The 27,183-nt window shown below is 33.1% G+C and overlaps 8 protein-coding genes across 8 annotated transcripts; 5 read left to right on the forward strand and 3 right to left on the reverse strand. All coding sequences in view use genetic code 12, as the record gives it.

The window, feature by feature from the left end:
* Positions 1-551: 551 nt before the first annotated feature.
* On the forward strand, positions 552-2,711 carry AGC1 (amino acid transporter; the record flags this gene model as incomplete). The annotated part of the gene is made up of 1 exon (XM_049407574.1): positions 552-2,711. One exon carries the CDS (start codon positions 552-554, stop codon positions 2,709-2,711), a length of 2,160 nt encoding a protein of 719 aa, XP_049263004.1.
* Positions 2,712-3,165: 454 nt separating this feature from the next.
* J8A68_003695 (uncharacterized protein) lies at positions 3,166-4,971 on the reverse strand (the record flags this gene model as incomplete). Its single annotated transcript, XM_049407577.1, has 1 exon — positions 3,166-4,971. The coding sequence occupies one exon, from the start codon at positions 4,969-4,971 to the stop codon at positions 3,166-3,168; it is 1,806 nt and encodes a 601-aa protein (XP_049263005.1).
* Positions 4,972-5,190: 219 nt separating this feature from the next.
* On the reverse strand, positions 5,191-5,949 carry J8A68_003696 (uncharacterized protein; the record flags this gene model as incomplete). Its single annotated transcript, XM_049407578.1, has 1 exon — positions 5,191-5,949. One exon carries the CDS (start codon positions 5,947-5,949, stop codon positions 5,191-5,193), a length of 759 nt encoding a protein of 252 aa, XP_049263006.1.
* A 212-nt stretch (positions 5,950-6,161) lies between these two features.
* Positions 6,162-7,517, reverse strand: NUP49 (FG-nucleoporin; the record flags this gene model as incomplete). Its single annotated transcript, XM_049407579.1, has 1 exon — positions 6,162-7,517. One exon carries the CDS (start codon positions 7,515-7,517, stop codon positions 6,162-6,164), a length of 1,356 nt encoding a protein of 451 aa, XP_049263007.1.
* A 182-nt stretch (positions 7,518-7,699) lies between these two features.
* J8A68_003698 (ssDNA endodeoxyribonuclease) lies at positions 7,700-9,088 on the forward strand (the record flags this gene model as incomplete). The annotated part of the gene is made up of 1 exon (XM_049407580.1): positions 7,700-9,088. One exon carries the CDS (start codon positions 7,700-7,702, stop codon positions 9,086-9,088), a length of 1,389 nt encoding a protein of 462 aa, XP_049263008.1.
* Positions 9,089-12,249: 3,161 nt separating this feature from the next.
* Positions 12,250-14,952, forward strand: MPT5 (Mpt5p; the record flags this gene model as incomplete). Its single annotated transcript, XM_049407581.1, has 1 exon — positions 12,250-14,952. The coding sequence occupies one exon, from the start codon at positions 12,250-12,252 to the stop codon at positions 14,950-14,952; it is 2,703 nt and encodes a 900-aa protein (XP_049263009.1).
* Positions 14,953-17,168: 2,216 nt separating this feature from the next.
* On the forward strand, positions 17,169-19,565 carry SEC18 (AAA family ATPase; the record flags this gene model as incomplete). The annotated part of the gene is made up of 1 exon (XM_049407582.1): positions 17,169-19,565. One exon carries the CDS (start codon positions 17,169-17,171, stop codon positions 19,563-19,565), a length of 2,397 nt encoding a protein of 798 aa, XP_049263010.1.
* A 4,114-nt stretch (positions 19,566-23,679) lies between these two features.
* Positions 23,680-25,707, forward strand: J8A68_003701 (uncharacterized protein; the record flags this gene model as incomplete). Its single annotated transcript, XM_049407583.1, has 1 exon — positions 23,680-25,707. One exon carries the CDS (start codon positions 23,680-23,682, stop codon positions 25,705-25,707), a length of 2,028 nt encoding a protein of 675 aa, XP_049263011.1.
* Positions 25,708-27,183: the final 1,476 nt, after the last annotated feature.

The following is a 27,183-nucleotide window of genomic DNA, read 5'->3' on the forward strand; positions in this document are numbered from 1 at the left end:
GAAGAAAAAGAAACTGGATATTATTTTGTCACAAGAGAATATAAAGAACCACATTTGACTTTGATTTGAAATCCACTCATCGAAATTTTTCAAAATCTTTTTTATTCTTTCTTTTTCTTTTTCTAACTTTTTGTTTACTACTACAAACTTTTAGCTTCAAATACCCATTGCTTTATAAAACCATCTTGATAGATATACATCATCTCAATTTAAGTTGGCTTTTATTTTGTTTGCATTTTTAATCATAGATTACCGCGGTAAACCAGAACAATTGAATAATTACAACTGGAATTTTTTTTGTTGTTAATCACCGAAAATAGGACTTTAAAGTTTCGAGAAACAAAAAAAAAAAATTTTTCATCGCTTTCGTCCGTCCCCCTCCCTCCACCTCCACTAAATTCACACATAGACAATTCAAAATTTTTTTTGTTGTTCTTTAAAATCTTGGAATATTAAGTTTAAGTTTATTTCATCGGCTTTGTCAATTTTCCAATTAATAGTTTTGTCATTAAAGTCATTTCATTAGCATATCATAATCATATTATAACATTATGTCTACTGAACTTAAAGCCAAAGAAATTTTTAATCAATTTGCATCTGTAAGTACGAACCAAGAAAAAATCTTGACTCTACCAGATTTTGTTAATATATTATCTCCGTTTCAAACAGATATCCCAAAGCAAGCATTCTCCCTTTTATATTTAATCGCAGATACTAGCAAAAAAGGATATATCAATGAAACTGATTGGGTCAAATTTATAGACACTTTAACCTCGCCTGACGGTGATTATAAGGTTTTATATCAATTCCTTACAAGCAGTCCAAATGTGAAACATGAACTTCAGTATAGTGATTGTGTTGAAGCTTTAAATAGTCTTAACAGTTCAATCGACCCAGCTTATCAACAAAAACTTGGAAAGTTAAATTGGTCATTCTTACCAAAATTGTTTGAACCTAATGGAGCAATTGAATTCGGTCATTTCTCAACTTTGGTTAGTTTCCTTCCACTTACCAAATTAATTGGTAATTTTGAATTGGTAAGTTCAAAGAGAAACACAATCTCTGGTCAACAAATGATTAATTTGTTAAATTCCAATTTAAGTCATAAAATTTCGAATAAATTAAGAAATAGTTTGACTCATGTTACCGAATTTTTTGGAGATAAGAAAGAATTCAGTTTAGCTGATTTATTATTTGTATATGATACCTTAAAGAAAGTTGATTTAATCAATGAAGTCATTGTTAATACTCCTCCAACCACTAAAGATAAAGATGATATCATTATCAACAAGAAAGATTTATATGCCCATTTAACTGATCCATTATTAAGATCAGCCAATTTTAGACATGTTTCCAGCTTAGAACTTGATTTATTGTTCTATTTGATGAATAGAAAGTCTGACGACAGTGTTCCTCGTAAAGATCTTATTGCCTTTTTAAATCCAAATGTTGATAATAATTTAGCCACATTACCAGCAATTTATGAACATCCAAGTAGTCGTCATAGAAGTGGTGAACATTCCGATAATTTCTCATTATGGCCAATTTATGATTCCATATATTCTTTCTTTTTGGGATCCATTGCCGGATGTATTGGTGCAACTGCAGTTTATCCAATTGATTTAGTGAAAACAAGAATGCAAGCTCAAAAACATAATTCATTATATGCCAATTCCTTTGACTGTTTCAAAAAGATTCTTAAAGCTGAAGGTTTCAGAGGTTTATACTCCGGGTTAGGTGCTCAATTAGTCGGGGTCGCTCCTGAAAAGGCCATTAAATTGACTGTTAACGATCTTGTTCGTAAGATTGGTACTGATGATGATGGGAAAATTACCATGGGTTGGGAAATTACTGCTGGTATGACTGCTGGTGGGTGTCAAGTTATTTTCACTAATCCTTTGGAAATTGTTAAGATTAGATTACAAATGCAAGGTAATGTCAAACCAGTAGGACCAGGGGAAATTCCCCTTAAACATTTAGGTGGTGCTGAGATTGTTAGACAATTAGGATTAAGAGGTCTTTATAAGGGTGCAAGTGCATGTCTTTTAAGAGATATGCCATTCTCGGCCATTTATTTCCCAGTTTATGCTAATTTGAAGAAACATTTATTTGGATTTGATCCAAGTGATTCAACTAAGAAACAGAGACTTTCTACGTGGCAATTATTAGTTTCTGGTGCTCTTGCTGGAGCTCCAGCTGCTTTCTTCACCACCCCTGCAGATGTTATTAAGACTAGATTACAAGTTGCTGGTAAGAAGACCGAAGTATATAAGGGGATTTTCGATTGTGGAGCTGCTATTCTTAGACAAGAAGGTCCAGGAGCATTCTTCAAAGGTTCTATTGCCAGAGTTTTTAGATCATCCCCACAATTCGGTTTCACTTTAGCCTCCTATGAACTTTTACAAAAATCTTTCCCATTAACCCCTCCACTTACTCGTGAATCTAATTTCAGAGCTGTTAGTGGATATCCTGGTGTTTATAACTTGACTAATGATCAAGTGTATAATTCCCAAGGAAAGAATGACCGTTTAATTATTATGCACAAATCAGAATTTTCCCCAGACACTCCAAAAATTGACAATCCATTAGTGAAATTACCAGCTGAATATTGTTATAAATCACAAGATGCAATTAAATTATTATTGGATATTGATCATAAGTTCAGTAACTTCAATTATAATTCTTATTTGAACTATATCCAAAAGAAATAGATGTACTATTGTCATCATCATCGGGCAAGTTTAGTTTGTGTTTGATTTTTCACACCCAGTTATCTTTAGATTTTTGTATTTTTGATTGATGGTAAACTGATAAAAACCAATTTAATTGCTTTAATTTAATAGATTTTTTAACGACAAGATTTTTCCAGTTTTATAAGTTGTTTTTTTATAATATGTGTCTTCTATACGTATATACGAATTTTATTTTCATGTTTGTAGTAGCTATTTTCAAAATTCTTGTACTATTTATTCTATGTAATCAATACAAAGAGTAGTGACTATATGAAATCTATAAATTCGAGGCTAACTGCCCCAACGTGCACAGCGAAAGCATTCCACAAGGTGGTCCTTGCGTTCGTGCAGATCCCAATTGCCCGTAGGCATATTCTGCAATTACGTTCGGTTCCCTCTATAAATACCCACAGTTTCTCGTATCAAATGTTACTTATATTTCATAAGTATTAAATATCGTAGTATCTTCATCTTGATTCAAAAACGTAAACCCAATCCTTAATCTATTAGTTTCACTTTTCATTTGAATCATTTTAATCAATTTAAACCCCTTTAAATATCCACATTTTTGAAAATTAAATTCAATTTTAAATTTAGTTAAATTATCCCCATCATTCCGATTAAGATTCTCAATTATGAATTCATTTTCTCCTATATTGTAGAGTAAATGATTATTAAATATTTCAAATGTTTGATGAGGGTTGTTGTCATTAAGATAACTTCTATGGGGTTGTTCGATTACGGTATTTTCTCCGGTATAGTGGATTTTAGAAATATTGTTTTGTTTAATAACAAGATGTTGATCAATACTCAAGGGAATGAATTTCCGAACGTAATCTATTTTTACTTCAAGGCATCCGACTGACTTTTGGGATGAACCATACTCTTCGAGATCACTATCTTTAAACCTGAGTAACGATTTCCCTGTGCCTACAAACACATAGTTGTTTAGCTTATAGATATCCTTTATACTACTCAGCTTCATTGATTTATAAGCATAAAATAGCTTATTGAAGATTAGCTGACCTTTCTTTACTGTGAATACAATCTTAATTATATCCCCTTGCAGACTTATAAGATACAATTCATTTGCGTTGTGGAAATATCCGGCAACAAGTCTCAAATCATCTTTGTAGCAAATAAGATCCCGGTATATCATTGGTTCCTGAATTCCGACATCTCGAAAATGGAGGAAATCTTTCAACTTCCGATTTTGGACCAACTTCTCACAATCCAATAGATTACAATTCCGGAGTTTTTCCAATGTATCATTTGCTTCATCAATAGAACAAACAGGAGGAGATCCTTCTTCGACAAGCAGAACACTCTCAAGTCCGAATAATATATTCAATCTTTGTTTAATTTTAGAACGAAGTTTATCTGATTTCAATTTAACAAATCGCAAGAAATCAGCAGTATAATGAAAAGTAGACAATGTATCCACATCACATCCATGAAATCGTAATAATGTACTACACCCCAACCCAGTCTGGACGGTTATAAGTTGAATAAAATTGATATGACTATTCTCAGCACCAAATTTGATATTATGAATAACTTTATCTTCCATAATCAGAGCATCGGACGGTAGATAATCATTCAATGTAGATCCCCCACATTCGAAATTCCAACACTGTGGGATATTATAAACTTTCCCATTCCGGATATTTTGGATGGTTAATAATTTGGGATATCTCTTCTTAGTTAAATCCCCTGGAATTGGAGGAGGGATGGGGATTCTATGGACAAATAATAATTGTTTATTGATTTGAGCGAGGACTATTCCTCTAGGGACGAGTTCTGGGATATATCGTGGACATGAAGTTTGGGATTTTAATATATCTATTTGATCATCTTTGTTGTATAATTTGGATAAATCTATTGCACCAGTTTTTAGATTTAATAGGCCGGTAGACGATAATGAAAATTTAAGATGACATGAAGGATCATATGCTAGTTGTTTTTTCTGTTTGGGTAGTAGTTTGTATATTTGTGGATTAGTTATCGTTGATCTGTTGTCATTTTGCTTCTTCTTCTGCTTCTTGTTGTTGCTTCTGCTGTTAATTGATGAGATTTGATTATTGCTTGTTTGAAATGATTGTTTCCGCTTTTCTTTCTGGATTGAATTATTATGATATTTCAGTTGAGATTGAGACAGAACACTTCCATTTGATACTTTGAAGTATCTCTTCTTCTCTTGGTCATAATAATAGCCTGGGATCTCTCGTATTGTTGACATTATTTCCTTGTAGCTTAAAAAGGGTACCATAATTTACTAAGATCCTTCTTCCCAATCAGAATTTTTTTTAGTGCAGCATGTGGAATTTTAAATTACTCCAGCTTTTTTATATTTATACGATGGATGGAGATGAGATGGGGATGGGGATGAGAAACAAATGATTTATTCTTACTATTTACTACTACTATTTACTGTCTATACGAATGGTAGAAGGCGAGTCTAGTCATAATCAAGTTCATAAGTTTCATTAATTGAAGAATCCAATTTCTTAAAACTTGTTTCAGTTTGTTTTCTCATCATCAATTCTTCAAATCCATTAGATCGATCAATTCCATCCCAGAAATATCCAGCAGGGATTCCAAACCTATTTGGTGGATTAATACCTTTGTTATATACAAACTTAGAAAAGTTAGCATCTTCAAAAACTTCTTTCTTCTCGTCTTGGAATGAAAGTAATGGATCTTCAAAATTTGAAAGTTTTTGTTTAAATGATTGTTTCTCTTGTCGTATCTGTTCTTCTGGTGTAGATCTAATTTCAGTAACCTTCTTTGATTCTTCTTGTTGTAATTTATCAGCTTCAAATTGTGCTTTTCTTGCTTCAATATCAATAATCCTACCTGAAGAATCTCGATATACTGTTTCCTGTTGTACTTTCTGTTCTTTGGAAGGGTGTGTTAATGATGAATCAACTGTTGTTCCAGTATCTATTCTCTTAAACCCTCTATTGATTTTCTTTGTCGGTATATCTACTTTCACAGGCATATGTTCATTGTATTCAGATGATTCGATATCTTCTAGTATTTCTTCATTTCCATTGTCTTCTAGTTGGTGATAGTCTGGTTTTTCAACTATAATGTTTGATTCAAGAGTTGAAATTTCATGCTTTTTGGATTTCTTCTTCTTCTTTTGCTTCTTGTTGTTGTTATCTTCCTGTGAAGATGAATTAAGGTATTTAGATAGATAATCCGCTCGAGACATTATACTGCTGTGGTTGGTGTTTTATCTTTCGTAGTTAGTAGAAACGACTCGAGGCTGATTTTTTTGTTGACTGCGATGGAATACTTAAGCGCATCCCATGGCCACTACTAATTGTTATACAAAGTTTATACGATATAAATGCCAAATTTATTATAAAAGCTAGTAATACAAAATGAATAAAACTACTATAGAAGAAGAAGAAGACTCTTTGTCTATTTAGATAATCTATTAACTTCATTATGTAATTGAGCCATAGTCTCACATAATTCCATAAACAAACCATATTGAGATTTTATGACTTGAACAATACTAAATAAATTCCCAAAACCTTCAGTACAACTCTTTTCTAATCCCGTCAAAATCAGTTCTAATTCATTAACCATATTTTCATATTGATTTATAATCTTATAATATTTCTTAATTTTCTTAATAAAAAATTCATTCAATTGGAAAGAACTTGATAATTTTGTTCCCGGAGTACTTAATTGTAAGATCAATTGCATGATTTTGGTTATATCTTCAGTTAATTCATTATTCAAATTCTTAAGTTGTACCAATTGTTCAGAATCAAATCTTAATGCTTGCTTAGTTGATAATAATTTATTATGTAAATAATTGATATCTTTTGGAATTGTATTTATTAAATAATCATGTTTGGTATAATCTGAATTCAAAGTTGTTGCAATCAAATGTTGTGTGTTTATATATTTATCAAATTGTTCTAATTCATTTTTTATATTTGGAGGAAGATCTCCTACTCTAGTCATAGCTGTCAATTGTGGTTGTTGTATTTGTTGAGCCTGTTGTTGTTGTTGCATTTGTGCACCAAATAACCCACCGCCAGTGGTTGCACCAGTTCCACTTGATCCAAACAATCCTCCACCAGCAGTAGTACCAGCTGGTTTATTTCCAAACAAACCACCTCCACTGGCGCCAGTCGTGCTCAGTCCAAACAATCCACCAGAAGCAGCTGGCTGTTGTTGTTGACCAAATAGCCCACCTGTAGCAGCTGGCTGCTGCTGTTGTTGTTGTTGGCCAAACAATCCTCCTCCAGTTGTTCCAGCTGGCTTCGAACCAAATAACCCTCCACCACCAGCAGCACCCGTGTTTGAACTACCTCCAAATAATCCACCAGCAGCAGGCTGCTGCTGCTGTTGTTGTTGTGACTGGCCAAACAATCCTCCTCCAGTTGTTGTAGCTGGCCTTGCGCCGAATAGCCCACCAGTTGCAGGTTGTTGTGCTTGTGCTTGTTGCCCAAATAACCCACCCGGTTGTTGTTGTTGTTGTTGTTGTTGTGGCTGTTGTTGTTGTCCAAACATTCCACCTCCTGTACTCTGCTGTTGTTGTGGTTGTGAACCAAAGAGACCACCAGTTGTTGTTCCTGCTGGCTTATTGCCAAATAATCCTCCTCCACTTGTTGGTGGTTGTGTTGAAGGTGCAGTTGATGATCCAAACAATCCACCACCAGAAGTTGGTTTAGCGCCGAATCCAGTGTTCATGCCTGAAGAAGAAGATCCAAATCCCCCAAATGAAGGGGCTGTTGATTGTTGCTGTGTATTTCCAAACATGAGGGAATGAATTGAGTTGTGTAATCTGACTTGGAATTATAAGAAAAGTTGTTTTGTTAAAGATGAGCTTCGACTCATTATTTTTTTTTTGGTTCCATTATTTGGTGTCGAAATTTTTCGCACCAGAGAATTACTATGGAGTGTTGTTGTTTTGCTTTGTTCAATTGGAGAACGGACAGACAATGGGTAAAGAAGGAGAGAACAAGAGTATAGCAACCGGAGACAAGAATGGAATACTACGACCAGAGTTTTCATCCAAATTATCTTCACTCTTCTCTCAGGAACTTGAAGAATTAAGAAAACAAGATAAACAAAGAATCATAGATCTTGAAAATGAGATTATTCAATTAAAGAAAACAATTCAATCTAAAGATGAAGAAATACAGAGAATGAAAAAGAGACAAAGTAGTAGGGAAGATATCTTATTATCTTCTTCACCAATTAAGAAACCAAGATTAATACCTTCTTCTTCTAATTTAACTAGATCAGTATATGATATTAATTCAAATAAGATCAATATCCAAACCAATGCAAGGAAAAGTAAATCAATGTATGAAGATCGACATATTATGCCTACTCAGTATTCAGATGATGATGATGAAGAAGAATCTATAATAGAGAATTCACAAGACAATAAACAAGATGTGAATAGGAACGTTCTTATGAAATCTTCACCGACGCGTGGAATATCATTGTCGCGTAAACCCTCGGTTGTTTCTTCTTCTCAGGTGTCAGTTATATTCAGTCCAAAACGAAAGTTGATTGGTGTTGATAAGTTAAGTCCTATCAAAGCAGGAATTAAATTGGGTAGTATAAGACTATCTCCGAAGCTTAGTCCGGTTAAATCAACTCAATATTCTTCTAGTTCTCCCGTTGCTTCTCAACAGAAGCAACAGCGACAACAACTGCAGCTACAACCAGGTGTTGTAGTTGATGATGAGATTGAAGATTCAGAAGAAGAAGTATCTATTATTGATAGCAGTGGTAAGAGTGAAGATTATTTCCCTGATTCTCCAATAATTGGAATACCAAAGAATATTACAACAATTTTACAAAAACGACAATTCTTATTAAAATATTATACTGATAAATTCCACAATTCAATTGATTTTAAAATCAATTTAATTAAGAATCCCATAAATGAAATTTCATGGGATTTTGGTGATTTTAAACAAAATCCAAATTATAAACCAGATAATAAACATAAGTCATTTATACGTAATCATAAGATTATAAATCAACAACAATATGATAAATATAAACAATTTTATCAAGCAGTTAATAATGGTGATGTTAAACTTGAAGAAGAAGAAGATGATGATTTTGAAGATAAATTAAGTCAGATATTTGATAAATTTGCGTCACCACCAGGGTTTATGCAAAGTGATTTCCCTAATACTCAAGAGCAAGAGAAACGTAAACAAATTATTAAACAAAGACAATTAAGAAGACTTGCTAGAAGAATTAAATCTTGTGTTACATTACAAAATGGAATACAAATTGGTGAATTCATATTTACTTGTGATATTCTTAATCAATATGTCATTAAAGGTAGATGGTATATAAGATGATTATCTGGCTAACCGATATATTGGTATTGGAATTTCAATGTGTATTGTTTGTCTTGTAGAATGTATGTATTATAGCTAGGAGTACTAGTGGTTCTAGATTAATAACGAAGTTGTATTATTATTTTTTTTATTTTTTTTTTGCAGTTATTGTTTATTATTGTTTGTTTGTTTGAAACTGCAAATTTACTTATAATTAATTTAATTTGCAATTAAATTATTTATAGAAAGATTGGGAAAAGACCTTGTTCGAGAAGTTTCCAAATTGATAGATAGTGCAGTTAATAGCAATAAAAAGTTAAGCCAATTGCAAAATTACGGACCCCACCTTACATAGGTAGCAAATGGTGACATTTGGAAATTGGTTACAAAATGGATATTAAGGTTTTAGGTATTTTACACGTAAAGATATTTCTTTATCTCCAGCTGTGTCTGTCTGTATGTCCTATTATTTGTTTATCTGTCTGACTAACTGTCTGGTATCCTCTAACCATCTGTATTTGAATACTGGTAAGTCCTAACTTCTAATTGTGGAAACTAATGACCACTAAAAAGTAAATCCCGTTTGGACCGAGTGGAAGGGATTAATTGACAATCCAAGTGACATGATTTTCTTGCACTATTCGTTAGAATATAAATTAATAATTCTGTTGGTAGTGGCAACATCTCTAAAAACCGAAAATTAAAAATATTAAAAAAAAAAATTAATAATACAAAACCCCTCCAAAAAATGCAGATTAGGTCTCCGACATAAAAAATTTGGGCTTATACATGTATAAGGAATTACAAACAGTTAGATGATGTAAGAATAATTCTTCAATTGAAGAAAGATGCCTTGCGGTAGAATAGGTATTGAATCAATGAAGTTACTTTCTTAAAACTTACATAAGACCGAGGAAAACAGTGGTTGCACATCATCATCAGTCACTAAGAAACTCCCCTGTCAATTTAAGTTTATCGTACCAATTGATTTGATTCAACAAGATAAATTTAAATCATTTATCCGACTTCGCAAGTTCTATTACAGTTTCCCCTTTCGATTATGACTGGATTATTATTATATCGATATGACATATTTTACGAAACTCTTTTGGGGCCACCATAATTTACATGTTCATTATTTAGACAGGTGTTTTTTTTTATATACTGTACACCGAATATTTTATTTTTTAACAATTGTCATCGGCTAATAATAATTTTTGTATGATTTCTTGAGACTCGAACTATTAGAGGGACAAAAAGCTATTAAGATTACTACTGTATTAACGAATGTCTGCAGACGATTGCCAATTAATGATTGACTTGGCCACGGTGTGTAAGTCAACACTCATGTTTAATAGGTGTTAGAAATCATGTTTGGAAGTTGTTCCGACATTTTTCTTGATTGTCAGTTGTGGAATTTTATTTTTACATGTTCTCATTTGAAACAACAAAATTGTATAGTTTTTCCCGAAAAAGAAATGCCCAAACAGATTTTTCAAAGCAATTTCACTGACACAAGAACCTGAAGGGGTGTATGTGGAGCGGGGTGTGGAAGAGAATATCCTTATTGACAATCAGAGAATGTGAAATCAGATTTGCTATATTAAACTCCTGGAATAATTTGCAGTTAAATGTAAATTTATGAAATGCCACCAAAACGGGAAAGGAGGTGCCGCAAAAAAAAAAATGACTGTCGAAATTATTTTCAGTGAAAATGCTGTTTCTGCCTGTGCCACTTAACATAAATATTACTGACAGACAATTAAATTAATTAAAAGTAAAAAGTAAGAACCTTCCTAAATTAAACAAATCAAAAACATTTGATAAAACGGTTCATATCAGTTTTAATTTATAGAGCCGAAACAAGTCACACCTACCTTCTATTGGATTGGTATTTTATCTGAGTTCCTCCCATTGATCACATATCTGAAGCACCAATGGAACCAACGGGCCAGTTCCAGGAGCATATTATTAGCCAGGTCTCTTAAGCAATATATCATTCAGTCTTTCTTACTTTTAATACTACAGTAATTTTTTTCTTGTAACAACCTTTAAATTCTGAGTGTTAACTTGCAAATTTTAAATATAAAAACGTAACCGACAGAAAATTTTAGTTTGCTCCTTTCATTGCATCAGTCACGACAATTTGTAAATACCACACACCATTGGGGGGGAAGTAGTTTAAAATAATTGATAGTTTTATTCAGGGTTACATGTATATACTTACATTAATATCGAACGTATGATAACCGTTTGACTATATATATTGATTATCTTAAAATTATGGGCTGTAAAACGCAAACTAATTAGCAGCAATAAAATTAACACCTCTCAAACCAGGATATTTACATGATCTGCAACAAAAAAAAAGACTGAAGAATTTATTATTTAATTTAAAAAATATTTTTTTGATAAACGATTTTTTTACCTTTTCAGACTTAACATTCTTTTTTTGTATATGTAAATAGTAAACCACACGCAATTAGACTTATATACACACTTTTGGTACAATTACAGTTTAACCCATCCCATATAATAAAAAAAAAATCAGGTATCCTTTTTTCTTTACTTTCTCGTCGTTTCCCATTTCCCATTTCTCCCTTCTTACTTCTTCTTCTTCTTCTTCTTCTTTATCCCCCTTTTCCTCTTTTTTTTTATAAATACCAAACCAAATCATCCTCCTTTCGAAAATTTCATAGTTTGCTTGTAACTTGTTTTTGGTAAACTTGTTTCAACTAACTCAACCCATACCCATCAAATCCATAATCCCCCACTCACAAACTAATCTTACAAAGATCAACTTTTAGTATTTCTTACAAGTTACTTGAGTCTTTACAGGTATTAGGTATTAGGAAATCAAATAGTTGATCAACTGAGTTGCAGTTTTATCCCATCCCACATCCATCTTAATCATTACCGAGATCCCCCTTCCCCATTGATCCCTTTCCCTCCGCTAATTTTTTTTTTTTGGTTCCTTTTTTGGTACTTAACTCAATCCACCAACCACAACTGAAGAAGAACAACCAGTACACATTTTGTATTCCTAAATATTAGTTAATGAACATATTGTTATATCATTGAAGTTCAAGACATTTTAATACATATATATAAAAGACATTTAAGTTTATTAACATTTTCATATACTATTACACATTTTATATTTTGCATAGATAAATCAAACAATGTCACATAGACATAATTTATCCATTAATTCTATAACTTCACTTATAGAACCAACAACCCCACCAACACATCAATCTCAACAGATTACTCCTGCTACTTCATCTGCATCTGGTTCATCCTCCTCAAATTTCCATAATCGTAGTTTATCTAATGGGTTTACAAAATCAACTTCTACTTCCATAACTGGTAAATCAATGCTTTGGGATTCTTCCACGAAATTAAATCATAATTTGAATTTGCCTAACTTTGGTATTAATGATAAAAATGTATTATCTACTCCGTTAATGATCCCGTCATTGGATGCTGATGAATCATCATCCACTATCAATTGTCAAACCTCATTAGGAAAATTGTCAATTCGCACGACCACCTCTCCTCCAAATATTAATTTACAACCAATTACCGGTTCTTCTTCTAATGGTTCAACAATTGACGCTGGGACAGCAAATGATGCTACGTTGATGGTTGGTAATGGTGCTGTGGCTATGAATTCATATAACAATGCTGCTGCCGGCGGGGTGAATATTGGAAATCATGCTAATAATGCTATTGCTAGTGGTAGTGGTCCAGGTACTAAGTTTACCTTTGGTAGTGAAGCGTACACATCTGCATCAAGTTCTGCTACTCCTTCTGGTAGTACTACTCCATCCATCAATATGTCACAAAAGATTGATAAGGAATATCTAGCATCGATCAATAAACTTCCGCTTTCTCAATTGAAACTGGAGATTTTAAGATTAAGTAAAGATCAATATGGTTGTCGATTCTTACAAAAGAAGATTGATGAGAATTTGATTTCAAATTATCAAGTGAGACATTCGAATTTTGATATTATATTTAAACAAATTTATCCATATATGTATGAATTAATTATTGATCCATTTGGGAATTATTTGATTCAAAAATTGATTGCTTATTGTAATGAAGCTAATTTGAATTTATTGTTGGAAATTTTACAATTTAATTTATTTCAAATCTCAATTAATCAACATGGTACAAGAGCTTTACAAAAGATTATTGATAATTTAAATAATTCATATCAATTAGGATTATTGATTAAGGGGTTAAAACCTTATATTATCGAGTTGATTAAAGATTTGAATGGAAATCATGTTATTCAAAAGATTTTAAATAAATATCAACCAGAAGATTGTCAGTTTATTTATGATTCTATTATTGATGAATTATATACGGTTGCGACTCATAAACATGGATGTTGTGTTTTGCAAAAGTGTCTTAATCATGTTACTCCTAAACAATTGGATGAATTTGCGGCTTCAATTTTGAAGTTTGAAAATTTCAAAATGTTGATTAATGATCAATTTGGAAATTATGTTTTACAATATTTGATTTCAATTAATTCAATGGATATGAATTATAGGATTTTTGAAAATTTTGTTAAATTTGATATTGATCATTTATGTAATTTGAAATTTAGTTCCAATGTAGTTGAAAAGTTTTTGAAAAATTGTTATAATAATGAAACTAATAATGTTGCTTTTGCTAATTTGAAATTTGAATTGATTTATAATATATTGATGAATGATTTGAATAAATTAATCAATGATCCTTATGGAAATTATGTAATTCAGACTATGATTGATATTTTGGTTAATCCACATGTTGATTATTCCAGGGTTGAAAAATTATCTTTGGTATTACCAGAATCATTTGAGAATGAAGGCAGTCAACAACAAGGGTTTCAAATTCTTATAATCAAGTATTGGTTCCAGAATTGTAAGATTGTTTCAAGCTTTGGAAAGAGAATTCAATCAAAGATTAATACCATTTTAAATACTTCATCATCAACCTCGACAACTCCAAATTTGAATATATCTCAGAATCAACAAAAGTTTATCAATAAAAAGAGTCAAATGAATGCCAATGGTGAGTTTGTTGTTAATGACTCTTATTTCCCAGGTAAGCAACAACAGCAGCAGTCATTTCATTTGAGAAATGCTTCTTCACCAACAAATATCTTGGGAAATAATGTCGATCATGCAATGGCTTATGGCCAACCAATGTTTGCTGAACAAAAGATCAATAGAAACTTTTCATTACCTACTACATTCTATCCAAATGCCAATGGTAATAGTGTATCACCTCAGCCAACTAATACTTCATCATTTATTCCTTCTAATAACTATGGTGCTAAACAGCAACAGCCATTTGTCAATGAGTATCCTTATGCAGTTCAACAGCAGCTGCAACAAACAATGGCTATTCCAAATCAATTTATGCCGCAGCAAATCCCATTGGATACTCAATTTAATGGCAATCAGCCATTTTACGCCAACCACCACAAACAACAATCATCTTCAATTTCAGAAATTCCTCAACAATCTTCTGGCATTCCTTCAATTCAAAATCAATCGGTTACATCTGGACATTATACCACCGCTTATATTCAGAATCAACAATATACTCCTTCTCCACCTCCTCCCCATCCCCAGCAACAACAACAGCAACAAGGTGGATACTTTCCACAACCTCAACTAATGCAACAAGGACAATTTTATGCAGGTCCGCCACCACATCCTCCAGCAGGTATGCAAAATGGCGCTCAACATGTTCCATCTCAACAATTCTACAGGCAATTACAAAACAATGGACATGCTTATAGTGGTTCATGGTCTTCGACTACATCGTCAGTCCAGGCTGGGAATAATGCATTATTTGGCTCAAATAATCCAAAATGGTAAATAACTTGTTTTCTCGTGACTAATTCGTGTTTTTTAAGGTTTTGTTTATATTGGTAGTGAATACAGTCATGGTTAATAGTTGTTTGCTACATTTTTTGTAATTTACGATGGTTTTACATATTTAATCAAAAAAGAAAAATCAATAATCAAAAACAAAAATCCATGTATGTGTATAAGATGACTTTTAGACCACACTTCAGAAGTTCACTAAGTTGAACAATCTTTTCAAATTGTTGTTGTTGTCTGTTGCTCTGAAAGAAAAAAAAAAATTTTATCCCAAATTCATTAATAATTAAATCTTGTTTGGTTTCCTTTGTGTGTATATATATGTGTTATTATTACTGTTGTTATTATGCTTTTTCCTCCACCCCCTATCTATGTTATTAAAGGTGGTTATATATCAGGTTTTGTCTATATCGTTTTATTTATATATATAATTTATAGTTTTTAATATTATTTTGTATTACTTTTTTAAATTTAAAGTGTGTTGTGTACGATATAAATAATTCTCAAACAATTTCTTTGTTTTTCCGGCTTTCTCGTAAATTTCTCAATTGTTGCTAAAAAAAAAACATTTTTTGCAGTTTTTTTTTTTGCATTTTTGGGGCAATTGACAAAAACTGGAACAGATTTGTCCGGAAAAAAGGGGTGTTTGGAAATGTAATTTAGAACTCCGGATTATCTCTAATCTTTTTTTGTGTACCTGCACATAAGTTTTTCGGTTATGAAACAGGGGAAAAAATAAAATGGAAATGATCTAGCCGAGGATCGAACTCGGGGCCTTTTCGGGACTTACTTTATCATAAGATAATGTAAACGAAACGTGATAGCCGCTACACCACTAAACCTGGTTTCCAAAATTTTCGAAAATTCGTGGTCATCAGATTATGATTTCAAGAGTCGATTTCTGGGTCATCCAGGGCCGGGAGCATCAAATAAACTAATATAAGGTATTTCCCTGGATGATTTTTAGAAGACTTGAGATGCGTGAGTTGATCGCTAGATTTTTGGCTACTCCTAGGAAGCATTTTTGATGGCACCTTTTCTGAATAATTTTGTCATTTTGTTGCAAAAAAAAGTTTGTCGTTGATGTTCGTTTGGAAGATAATTCAAAGATTTTTTTTACATATACAATCTGTTTATTGAGTTCATATACATACTAACATACAGAAATATAACAAACAGAAAAACAATATACATTAAAGGCAAAAAGCATCATTGCCTAAAACCTTATTTCAGCAGCATCCTATAGATTAAGTGTGTAGGAGTAGTTGTTAAGACTCTTCGATGTGTACGATACCCATTTGCGAATGAATTGGACCGTGAGCTCAAAGATATAAACAAAAAGGAGTACAATAATATTTTCGACTTGTTAATTAGGATTCAGTAGCTTCAATCCCTGGATATCTGAAAGACTACAAGTAAGGTTAACTTCTGAATGTATTAGTCCTGTAAGAGATATCTAAACAGATTGTATATGTAAAAAAAAAACTAAACCCATCCTGAAACCAAGAAGGAAATGCAAATCAAGAAAACCATTAGAAAGTGATTAAACCAATCAGATGTCCTAATTTGATGATATAGTTTCTATATGGATCTACAGAAGTGCATAATCTCAGATTTCTTGTCTCCGGGAAACCAAATATATGATTACGCGAGTTTTGATCATGGAATAGCAGAACAAAGTGCCATCCTTTTCATGCCAAAATGTCCACCAAGGACAACGACGCATATCCTCAAAGATAGCTTTGATACTCAGAGGATTACAACTTTGAATACAAGTTAAGGTAAATATAGTGATATAAAGTTTAATCGGTTTCTGTAGGCGTTCTTACCAGTCAAAATCTTTCATGCACACCTGACAACAAATATTGTGGCTGGTCGTCTAAGATTATTCAACCAATTGAATGATTCTATACTGCTTAACCTTTATACCCACGTGTTTGTAATCCAAGATCATTCTTTGGAATTGCAATCGACTGCCATCCTTGTTCCATTTGGTTGCAAAACTTCATCATTAACAGATGGTCGTGTAATTTTACCAAAAAACAACCAGATAAACAATGAGGCAAAAAAGAAATCCAAACGTCACCGATTAATTATTTACGTTGATTTTCATTTTGAACATAAAGAAATTGTTTAGTTTGTTTACACAACTTCATCAATATCAGATAGTGCAGTGCTTTTTACATTTTAGATAGATCGCAATATCCTATATGCCAATTATGGAAAAATTTGGATTCCAAAAAGTATCAAATAGTCCCACTGAACCAGGACAGCCAGTTATTACCCACAATAGACCAATCCCACATCCTCAACCACCTCCAACTCCAATGAGACCATTAAGCGAGCCAGTCAGAAAGCAATTAGTTGTTGATAACGCACCAGGGAATGATGTGGTAGTTGCTAATTGTATTGCAGTTAATCCATCAGATTTCGCCAGTGTCCCCGACAGAGCACCAGTTGTGTTAGATGGCAATTTTGTATATTCAATCGCGAAAGATGAACGTACTAAACCAGGAACTGTCGGATTAGCAGGGAATATGAGGAGTTGGGGGAAGTGGTCTCTCGGTCAAACGGTGAATGTTGAGAATTATAATATTTTCCAATCTGGTCAACAACAACAATATCTTGGAGCTGTCGATTTATTGATTGATTTTAAATCGAAAAATAGAGCCAACTCTAATCCTATCAATCATGATCAATTGGTGGACTTATTCATTAAGAAATACGAGAACCAAATCTTGCAACCTACACAAGTTATCTATATGGAATTAAATGGAGCTTATTTTAGTGTTTTGGTTAACAATGTTCAAGTTATTGATGTTAATACCAAAGATCATTTACCTAATTTCAAGGATTCAAACGAGTTATCTACAAAAGGAATTTTGATTAAGCTGACTGATATAATGTTTTATCCTTATGAAGGATCAGTGATTAATTTAACTAAGAGTAAATCATTAAAATCTCGTATCTTTGGAGGAGGCTCTAATGTTCACCACAGACCTCGTGCTAGAAAACAAATCATTAATCCTGACTTTAAATTGGAAGATTTAGGTATTGGTGGGTTAGATGCTGAATTTCAAGATATTTTCCGTCGTGCCTTCAACTCAAGAATCTTACCTCCTGATATTGCGGAAAAGTTAGATTATAAGCATTGTAAGGGGTTATTATTATTTGGTCCTCCAGGTACTGGTAAGACGTTAATTGCCCGTAAGTTATCAAAAATGCTTAATGGAAAAGAACCAAAGATTGTTAATGGTCCAGAAATGTTGAGTAAATATGTCGGTGCATCAGAAGAAAATATTCGTAACTTATTTAAGGATGCAGAAGCAGAATACAAACAAAAGGGAGAAGACTCGGATTTGCATGTTATTATCTTTGATGAATTGGATTCTGTCTTTAAACAGAGAGGGTCGGCAAAATCTGATGGGACTGGTGTTGGTGATAATGTTGTCAATCAGTTGTTATCCAAGATGGATGGTGTTGACCAATTGAATAATATCTTAGTTATCGGTATGACTAATCGTTTGGATTTGATTGATACTGCGTTATTAAGACCTGGTAGATTTGAAATTCAAATTGAAATTGCTCTTCCTGATGAAAAGGGAAGAAAAGATATTTTCATGATTCACACTAAAAAATTGAGAGAAAATAAATTGTTAACAAAAGATGTTAATTTTGATGAGTTAAGTATTTTAACAAAGAACTTTACCGGTGCAGAAATCGAAGGGTTATGTAACTCTGCCAAATCCTATGCCATTTCACGTCACACCAAGAAGGGTTCATTGGCCCAAATCGATACTGATACCATTGAAAATATGAAGATTACCCGTGATGACTTTTTATTAGCCTTAACTGATATACGTCCTGCGTTCGGTACCGATGAAGAAGATTTATCACAACAAGCTAAACATGGTATTATTCCATATAGTGAGACCATCAGGCATGTTTTCGAAAAGGGACAATCCATTGTTGACGTAGTTAGATCAAGTGAAACGGAAACTTTAAGAAGTGTCTTATTATACGGACCTCCAGGTGTCGGTAAGACTGCCATTGCAACAACCTTAGCGTTGAATTCCGATTTCCCGTTTATTAAGATGTTATCAGCTGAGACATTGGTTGGGATGGGAGAAGCTAGAAAGATTCAAGAAATTGATACTGTCTTTAGGGATGTTCACAAATCTCCACTTAATGTCTTGGTGATTGATAAAATTGAGAATATCATCAATTATAATCCAATTGGACCCAGATTTTCTAACGATATCTTGCAAGTATTAATGGTCTATTTAACTAAGAAGCCTCCAAAGGGTAGAAGATTGTTAATCATTGGGACCACTTCACAATATTCAGTTTTCAAGCACATGAATCTTGTGGATAGTTTCTCGGATACCATTGCAGTACCACCAATAAAGAATGCGGAAGAAGTCGGAAAAGTTTTGCAGAAACTTGGATTTATGACAGAAAGAGACAGGGAAGAGATTTTGCAACAATTGTCAAAGTATGATATTAATATTGGAGTGAAAGGTTTGATTGATGTATTGATGGTTAGTAAGTATTCGAAAGATAATGTTGATGAAGTTGTTGCCAATATTCTCGAGAAGATGAATTAATTGCCAGTGTTGTTTTGTGTATTTTAAACCTGGAATACAGGAATCACGTTTACATAGTATAAATAGCTAAATCAGGACATGCAAAAATATGCCGGTTTTTATCGAGCTGTATTGCAAATATGTCCTAAATTGTATTGAGTCTAGATTCAATAAATAATTAGAAACAAAATGTAATTCCGTTAAGCTTCATTGTTAATTAGCATAAAAAAAGGGTGCAAAACATTCCTTTTGAAGTAACAAAAGAAAGAGAAGCCGATACTATACCTTCTTTGAACTAGTCATTCCCACATTGTTGAATCAGATAAAGTGCGAAAAAGTCACAAACTTTACAGTGGAAAACTTTACCCCCCTCCGCGGTCTCTCATAATTTTGTGGCACTTCTTTCCATCCCCTAAGTTTAAAACTGAATACGTATTAATGCATTTGCGGCAATATATCTTACCCAACATTTTTGTTTAAGTTTTCCGCTACTTACCGTTCCCATCATTTGTGATTCCTCCCAGCCATTTTCACCAGGAGATATTAAAGGAAAAAGTGTGAATCAGGAAAAGGTAAGGTGTGTGTGCTTCTTGAGGGGTTGCAAAATGAAGAAAAAATTATGTATTGATTAAATACAAGCTCGTAAAATCAACAAGTAGGATTTGTCTCAAAAACCTTTCACATGTAACATTGTGCCAATTAAAAGAATACAGCTTTCTTAAATAGTTTCCTTTTTGAAGTTGCTACAAAGGAAGAGATCAATCAAATCTGACGCACGAGGTGAAATGACAGAAATTATTTCTTCGGTTAAAAATGTTTTGTTCCGTTCTTATCTTCCGGAAAAAATATTTTCTGTGGCGAATATTTTTGCATAAAAATTATTACCCCTTACCTTAAGGATATTTCTCAACGAGAATTTTTTTCTATTTTATAGGAGAAAGAAGAAAGATTCAAATAGATAAGAAGCTGATATCCAGACATTCGAATGCATCATTCGATTTAATGTAAAGATCTTTGACTTAATTGCAAACTCAATCTGCGGAATGGTATATCTTTTCAAATATCAACACTCCATTTCCGCGCTTATACGAAAACAACAAATATCAATCACTCAATGACGTAAAAAAGAAAACATATAAAAAAAACAAATGGGTATGAGCCCCGCTGAATGCAGCTAGGATCCACCTTTACACATGGGAATCTTGAACAGGTCTTCTTTTCTTGTGAGATCATACTATCGCCGTTAAAAATAATATCGCTCCAGTAACGGCGACACAAAAAAGAAACAAAATAAAAAATAAAATAGAGTTTTTTTAGACTGCTTGACAATAGATTTTTAGTGTAAAAGGGTGCATTCCTACATATTAGAGAAAATCTAAAATTTATATGTCCTAGTTAAAAAATATTCTTAAATAATATTATTCAGGAAAAAAAGCAACAAAAATATCATTATTGTAGCACTGCTTTGTGAACTCTTAAAAAATATATAAACATTTACAGGTTTCATACCTTAGCCTCATTATTCTTAGCGAAACAAGTACCTGCCTCAAGGAAGAAACCTTTAAAACAGATTTCAAAGCACAAACTTTTAAACGCATAAATATTTTTTAGAATGATTGGTTTCTTTCTTGGTTTAACACCGTTTTGGAATTCTATCCCTTGATTGACCCCACAATTTTCTCTTCATATTCCATTCATAAATAAACCCATTCATACTTCGTATCAAAACATAAGAAGGATCGCGGCCCCCTTCCTACAAGGAAGGGAACTTGACAATACCCGGCTCGGTGTATTACCGAGAAGAATTGGGTCCCAGCCATGGTTAATCAATTGAATTCTTCCTTTAGAGAAGAAGGTTATATATTGGAAACCTCGGTGATATTTACGACTAAGCATATTGACGCTTGATTCCCAAGCTGTCCCAGCATTGTTTCCCGATCCACACTTTTTAGATTCCCAATTCTAGTGCGGTATCATTATTACCCAATCGAGTAACCAAGCGCATGATTTGCCAACTTCTATAGATTTAATATCAGCTGGAGCTTTGAATTCATTATGGAGTTGAAGCATAGTTTTGAATCACTGCTTTACTAGTCTCACTGTCGCTCATAACATCTTGATGTCTTAGAATTTGCTTGACTTCGCAAAGTGGTTCTGGACTCTTGTTATACGAGTGGCATCGAAAGGTACCAATTTAATATAGAATATTATTTGCAATTCTTAGTTGAGCTTTAAAAAATATTCTTGTCTAATCATCTTTTCGGGATACACATTTTGGATGGAAGAAATAAGTATTTTGAAGTAGTTTAAAAAATAATTTATTATTTTCAAGCCTTTTAAAAAATAAAATTGGATTTAATTTAAATTTTAAATTGAACTAAAAACAAATTCATTGATTATTGTCTAAGACTTTTAATATTTCCACTTGCTTCATTTTTCTTATACACATCCAAATCATAAGACAAAGGATAGGCTATGAATCTGCGGAGAACGAACTCCACATATTTGTACATTGAACCCTTTTAAAACGAAGGAGGAAAAGGCTTTGGATATCACACTTGAAGGAAATAGAAATACATATATCAGCCATAATGACCATTTCTTTCTTGTTGCAAATTTCTATGCTAAGTCCTTTTAAAATTGCGAGTTCCTATTCTTTCTATGTCTTTTCTTTTGGTTCATGAATCACCTCTTGGAGGAGCCTTTCGAAAAATGAAAGTAATAAAAACCATAGTAAAGTTTGGTTTAGAGCCCTGTGAACTAAAAATATTATTTATGATATTAATTATTTTTTTTTTTAGAAAAAAATTACGGATAAAGACAACCGTTGAGATCGAATCGATGAAAAGCTTAAAAATATAAATATAATGGAGGGACCGGGAAACCAACCCCAACTCTTGGGATTGGGGTGAATGAATGTTTGCGAACTGAGCTTCAAGGAAGGTTCACACAAAAAGAAATTAAGATAGACATGATCTTGAAACTGATTATGAACAAGGAATCGTCTTTAAAGTAATCTAATCACTTGCACAGAATGACGTTTTCCATAATTGTAGATCTACAAATTCGTTAAAATAGAAGGAAGAAAAACCTAAAAAAATAGAAATTGACGTAAAGAGCAAAAAAATACCCGAACAATCAACAAAAACTAATGCGAAATCTATAGGCTTATTAAAAAATATTCAATTTTTTTTGAATTAAATGCAAGAAAATATTTTTCAAACCAATTCTGCTGTGCTACAAACATAAAAAGAAATAAAGGGTTGTGGATGGGTATGATTTACGTTCTCATAACCATACACCGTACACATCCGATATATTCGAGGAGATTACTTGCACCGATCATGTATATTAGAATTATCATGGAAACGGATGCATAGAAACGTGTTTTTAAGGGAATTTATCGCAGTAAATACAAGAAAAACCAACGAAGCGACCCTTTTTTTGCGCCCAAAAGGTACGAAGATCAAACCCTCAAATTTAATGCCGAGATTTTAAAATGAGATGATAATTTCATTATATATATTATTTTTTTGGAGAAACAAGAGTAATACGACTTATGACACAAATGTCTAAATTGAAATAATATTTTAGACGTTGTCTGGGTTATAGATATTTGAAGCATAAAAAAAGAAATCACAATACAAACTGCAAAGAAATGCATTTTATAATTAAGTTTACAACCAGAATTATTTTATTTATATATACGTAAAAAGAACCTCTTTTAAACCAAGAAATGACACTTTAAAACAAAGAAACGACAGCCACCAAGATCTTTGTGCATTATCACTGCCTCAACCAACCCCCCACCCCCTGAAGCTTGACAGCAACCACACAAAAAGTAGGACAACCCCCTTGTGTCTTTTTCTGACAACTTTTAATTTTTAAATTACCTGTTTCCACTTTTACCTTTCTTTTCCCAAGGCATTTACATCCTTTGCATTCTGGCTGTCAATCATCTGTTACATTAATAAGCATTATATTAGCTGTAGTAACAACAAACAACCTACAATTCTTGTGTCATCCAAAAGTTTTGCAGCATTTGCCCAAAAGTTTTTCTTGAATTTTAATTTAGGATTTGTAAAAATACAACAAACTTTATAAATAACACAAACTTCTTGGTAAGATTGACAAAATGTCTGATCCAATTTATCAACCAAAGATTGACCTTAGTCAATATCTTGCTAGCTGCTATCTTGATGAGGTCAATGATACTAACCACTATGACGATCCCAACGCTACAATCTCAACCACTTCAACAACAGTTGCTAGCAACTTTGTTGCCCAAGATGAAATGTCATTTGATAGCAGGGATTGGGAATTGGACCAGGTGTCCATGACTTCCGCTGTTATGAGTCAAAACGTCAGATCTAATTCAATTACAACCTCAATTACAACTTATAATTCTCCGCCCAACATGGTCAATGGTGCAGGTTTACCTTCCAAGATGGGACAGTTGCTGCCAATGTATCGTCAAATTCACACTCAGGGATGCTACTTTAATTACTCACAACAATCACGACAGCAACAACAACTTCCTGCTGGAAGAACAATCGCTTATAATCAAAACTTAGATCCAATTTTAATAACTTGTAATGAAGATGAAATTAGTGATATTGAACAAGAAAACATCCTTGCATTCCTTTCAGAACCAAATACTCCACCTGACAACAAAGAAGAATTGCAATACTTGGTATTTGATCACATGTCTGACGCAAGAACTATTTCAAAAAGTCCTACTCCAGAATATCAATTTCCTACCGGTTCTTTTCCTCCTTCTGCTGGGGTATTCTACCTACCAAGTCAATCAACCCATGCTCGTCAAGGAATAACTCGTCCCCACCAAGATGATATTGTCCAGAGTTCAAGTAGTAACATATTGATGACATACCCTTCTAATTTTCAAACAAGCAGTTCTAGTAACTCGGAGATGATCAATGAATTAAAACAAAACTTGAATTTATTGCCCCAATTTGAATTCAAACAACAAGTTCCCATTTTGAAATCTCAAAGTCAACCAATTATCGCTATAGAAAGACAACAATCATACACCCCAAGGTCTTCAAGCTTCTCGGTCAATGGACAAACTACACCATTCCCATATTTAAATATGCCGCCATCATCTCCCACCGGCTTGTTGTTTCCTGTCCTTGCTGGTAAACCACCTTCTTCTGGTTCCTCGCAAAGAAGACGAAAGAATCGGATGTCGTCTAAACCAAGGAAAACTTCAGAAAAGACCAGCTTGATCATATCATCCAGTTTATTCTCTGAAGAATACCCTGTCACCTTAAGTTTCAATTCCAGAAGAGCAGACTTTGCTAGAATTGTTAAAAATATGACAACCCCCACAAATTCAATGTCGAAACATCCAAACACCAACAACCAAGACACTATCAATACCAGCCAAGACAGTAACACATACTGTATGAACGAGAGTGACGATGAAGAAATGGTGCAACCCAGGTTAGGTTCTGATATTTATAGTATTGGTCCAAAGGTATTGCCACTTCCATTTTCTCGCGCATTTATGGAATTGAAAAAATCAAAATTTATACCCCTTAGCGAACACAAGAAAAATCAAAAGTATAAATTACCAGAAGGTGTTACTTCCAACTACAGGCCAACTGGCATAGGACCACATAGAGCAACTGAGCCCGAATTAGCAGGATTGGGTTCTTGTAGACTTACATATGACGAAATAGACTTAGAATTATCTCAAGAATCATCATTCCAAAAGAGATCAAAATCTAAGAAGAAATCAAAAAAGCCAAACAAAGCCAGAGACATCGAAAGGTTATCCGATTCAAAGAATGATAGGTATTATTCAAGGTTGAACATTTATGAATTGTCTCGAATTTTAGAGCTTGACGGTTATCATATTTCGCTTACTAAAGAAATCGAGGTGAAGGTCTTGGAGTTATTTGGAAACTATTGTGATTTCAAATTGGGTCATCAAACATGGGTTAGAGATACTACCAGAGAAGGAAGACAAGATTTAATTACTAAGTTGTATTCCTATAGCTCTGTATTCTATCCTGAATTAGATCCATTCAAGTTGGAGGTTATTATTCGCAGAGGGAGTTACAGCTTGATGCAAACTAGATTAAGGAGAGAACGTCGTATGAATAGGCACTTAAATCGTACCAACATTGAAACCAAATAAATAATTGGTGCCGGGTTTGTCGGTTCTTCAAGAGAAGGACAACATCATACTACAAAAATAAGTTGAGTCTTTTGCGCAGATTTCAGAAGACTCATTTTAATTCATTTCATATTCTGCTATCCTTCTTAAAATATATCTTATTCTTTAATTCATTCTGCTCCTTCATTTTTTACCAATGGAGATTCTTCCGTGTTTGATTACATAGCAAGAATTGTCTCTATGTATATTTTAATTTTTATTACATATTACCAATAGATGTTGTCTTTATTAAAAATATTTCCTGCAGTTTGTAGAATGGGCAACTTTAGACGAACCTTTCTCGTTAGTTTTTTAGGCTTTTAATTTACCCCTTTGGTGTCGCATTGCATAAACGATCTTCAGAGAATTTTTTTTTTGTGAACGAGTTTCAGAGGCGAGGAAATTGCATTTCCGTAGATAGAGATAAAATTCAACACGGTGTTTAGTTGCGGAAAAATAAACATTTTAGTAAACTTTAATGCACAATTTTAATTGCAGACCACTACATAATACATAACATAAAACCTAAAGCGTAACCGGCTCTCACGGGTGGTCGCAGTTGGAAAAGTTCATGTTTCGGAAAAAAAACAACGGCTCAGGCTTCTTTCACTTCATGGTTGTTAATGAAGAATGGGTCATGCTTTTGAGAATCCTGAAAATTATTAAAAGCCATTTAATTTCAATTTCACGCATCAGACTTTCTTACAAAAGAAATATCACCAATGGGGTGGTACATTAAAACCATTTTGAGACGAAGATAACCAACCTCTTCGGCACTTCTTCATGCCTAAATCCCCCTACCACCATTTGTAAGCTATCTACACATTGAAACTTGGAGTTTTTTTCACTTTTCTGGCTACTCAATAAAGCTCTAAAAAACAAAGAAAGAATCACATTCTACATGTACCCTTCAGGAGTCTGGATCTGGCAGCAAGCATACTTACATTCATAAAAAAGTAATATTGAGAAGCAGCTATTACAGTATTAAGACATTTGCAGCAAACACACTACTGTTGTCAAGGCTCTTACAAATAGGGAAGCGAATGCAATTCAAGATCTTGATCTTCTTGAAAATAATTTACTCATTCTTCTTCTACAAATTAGACAAGTTAATGTCTTTATCAATTGTACTATCATTATTTGATAATGATTTGCGAAATGCTTGACAATGGAAGTCAATCAATATCTTCGGTTGAAAGTGATATTTGAACGAGTTCAGTAAGTTTAATTTCGAAATTGACACACACGAGCAACATGTTTAAACCTTTGGCTTCTACCTTCTAATAAAGAATCGAAGGAGAAGGTTGAAACTGTGGCTCCACGTGTGATTTATTTTGTGAAATGGTCTTGCATCTAATTAATGTTTATTTTTCTTGAAATATTTTTATACAACCTTTTTCTACTTTACGAAATATACCTTCGGAGAACAGTTACCGAAAGATATTATTTCTGTATTCC

The sequence above is a fragment of the Hemisphaericaspora subhashii genome (assembly GCF_019202705.1).
Source record: "Hemisphaericaspora subhashii strain CBS 10753 chromosome Unknown scaffold57, whole genome shotgun sequence".
In the NCBI taxonomy this organism is placed as follows: domain Eukaryota; kingdom Fungi; phylum Ascomycota; class Pichiomycetes; order Serinales; family Debaryomycetaceae; genus Hemisphaericaspora; species Hemisphaericaspora subhashii.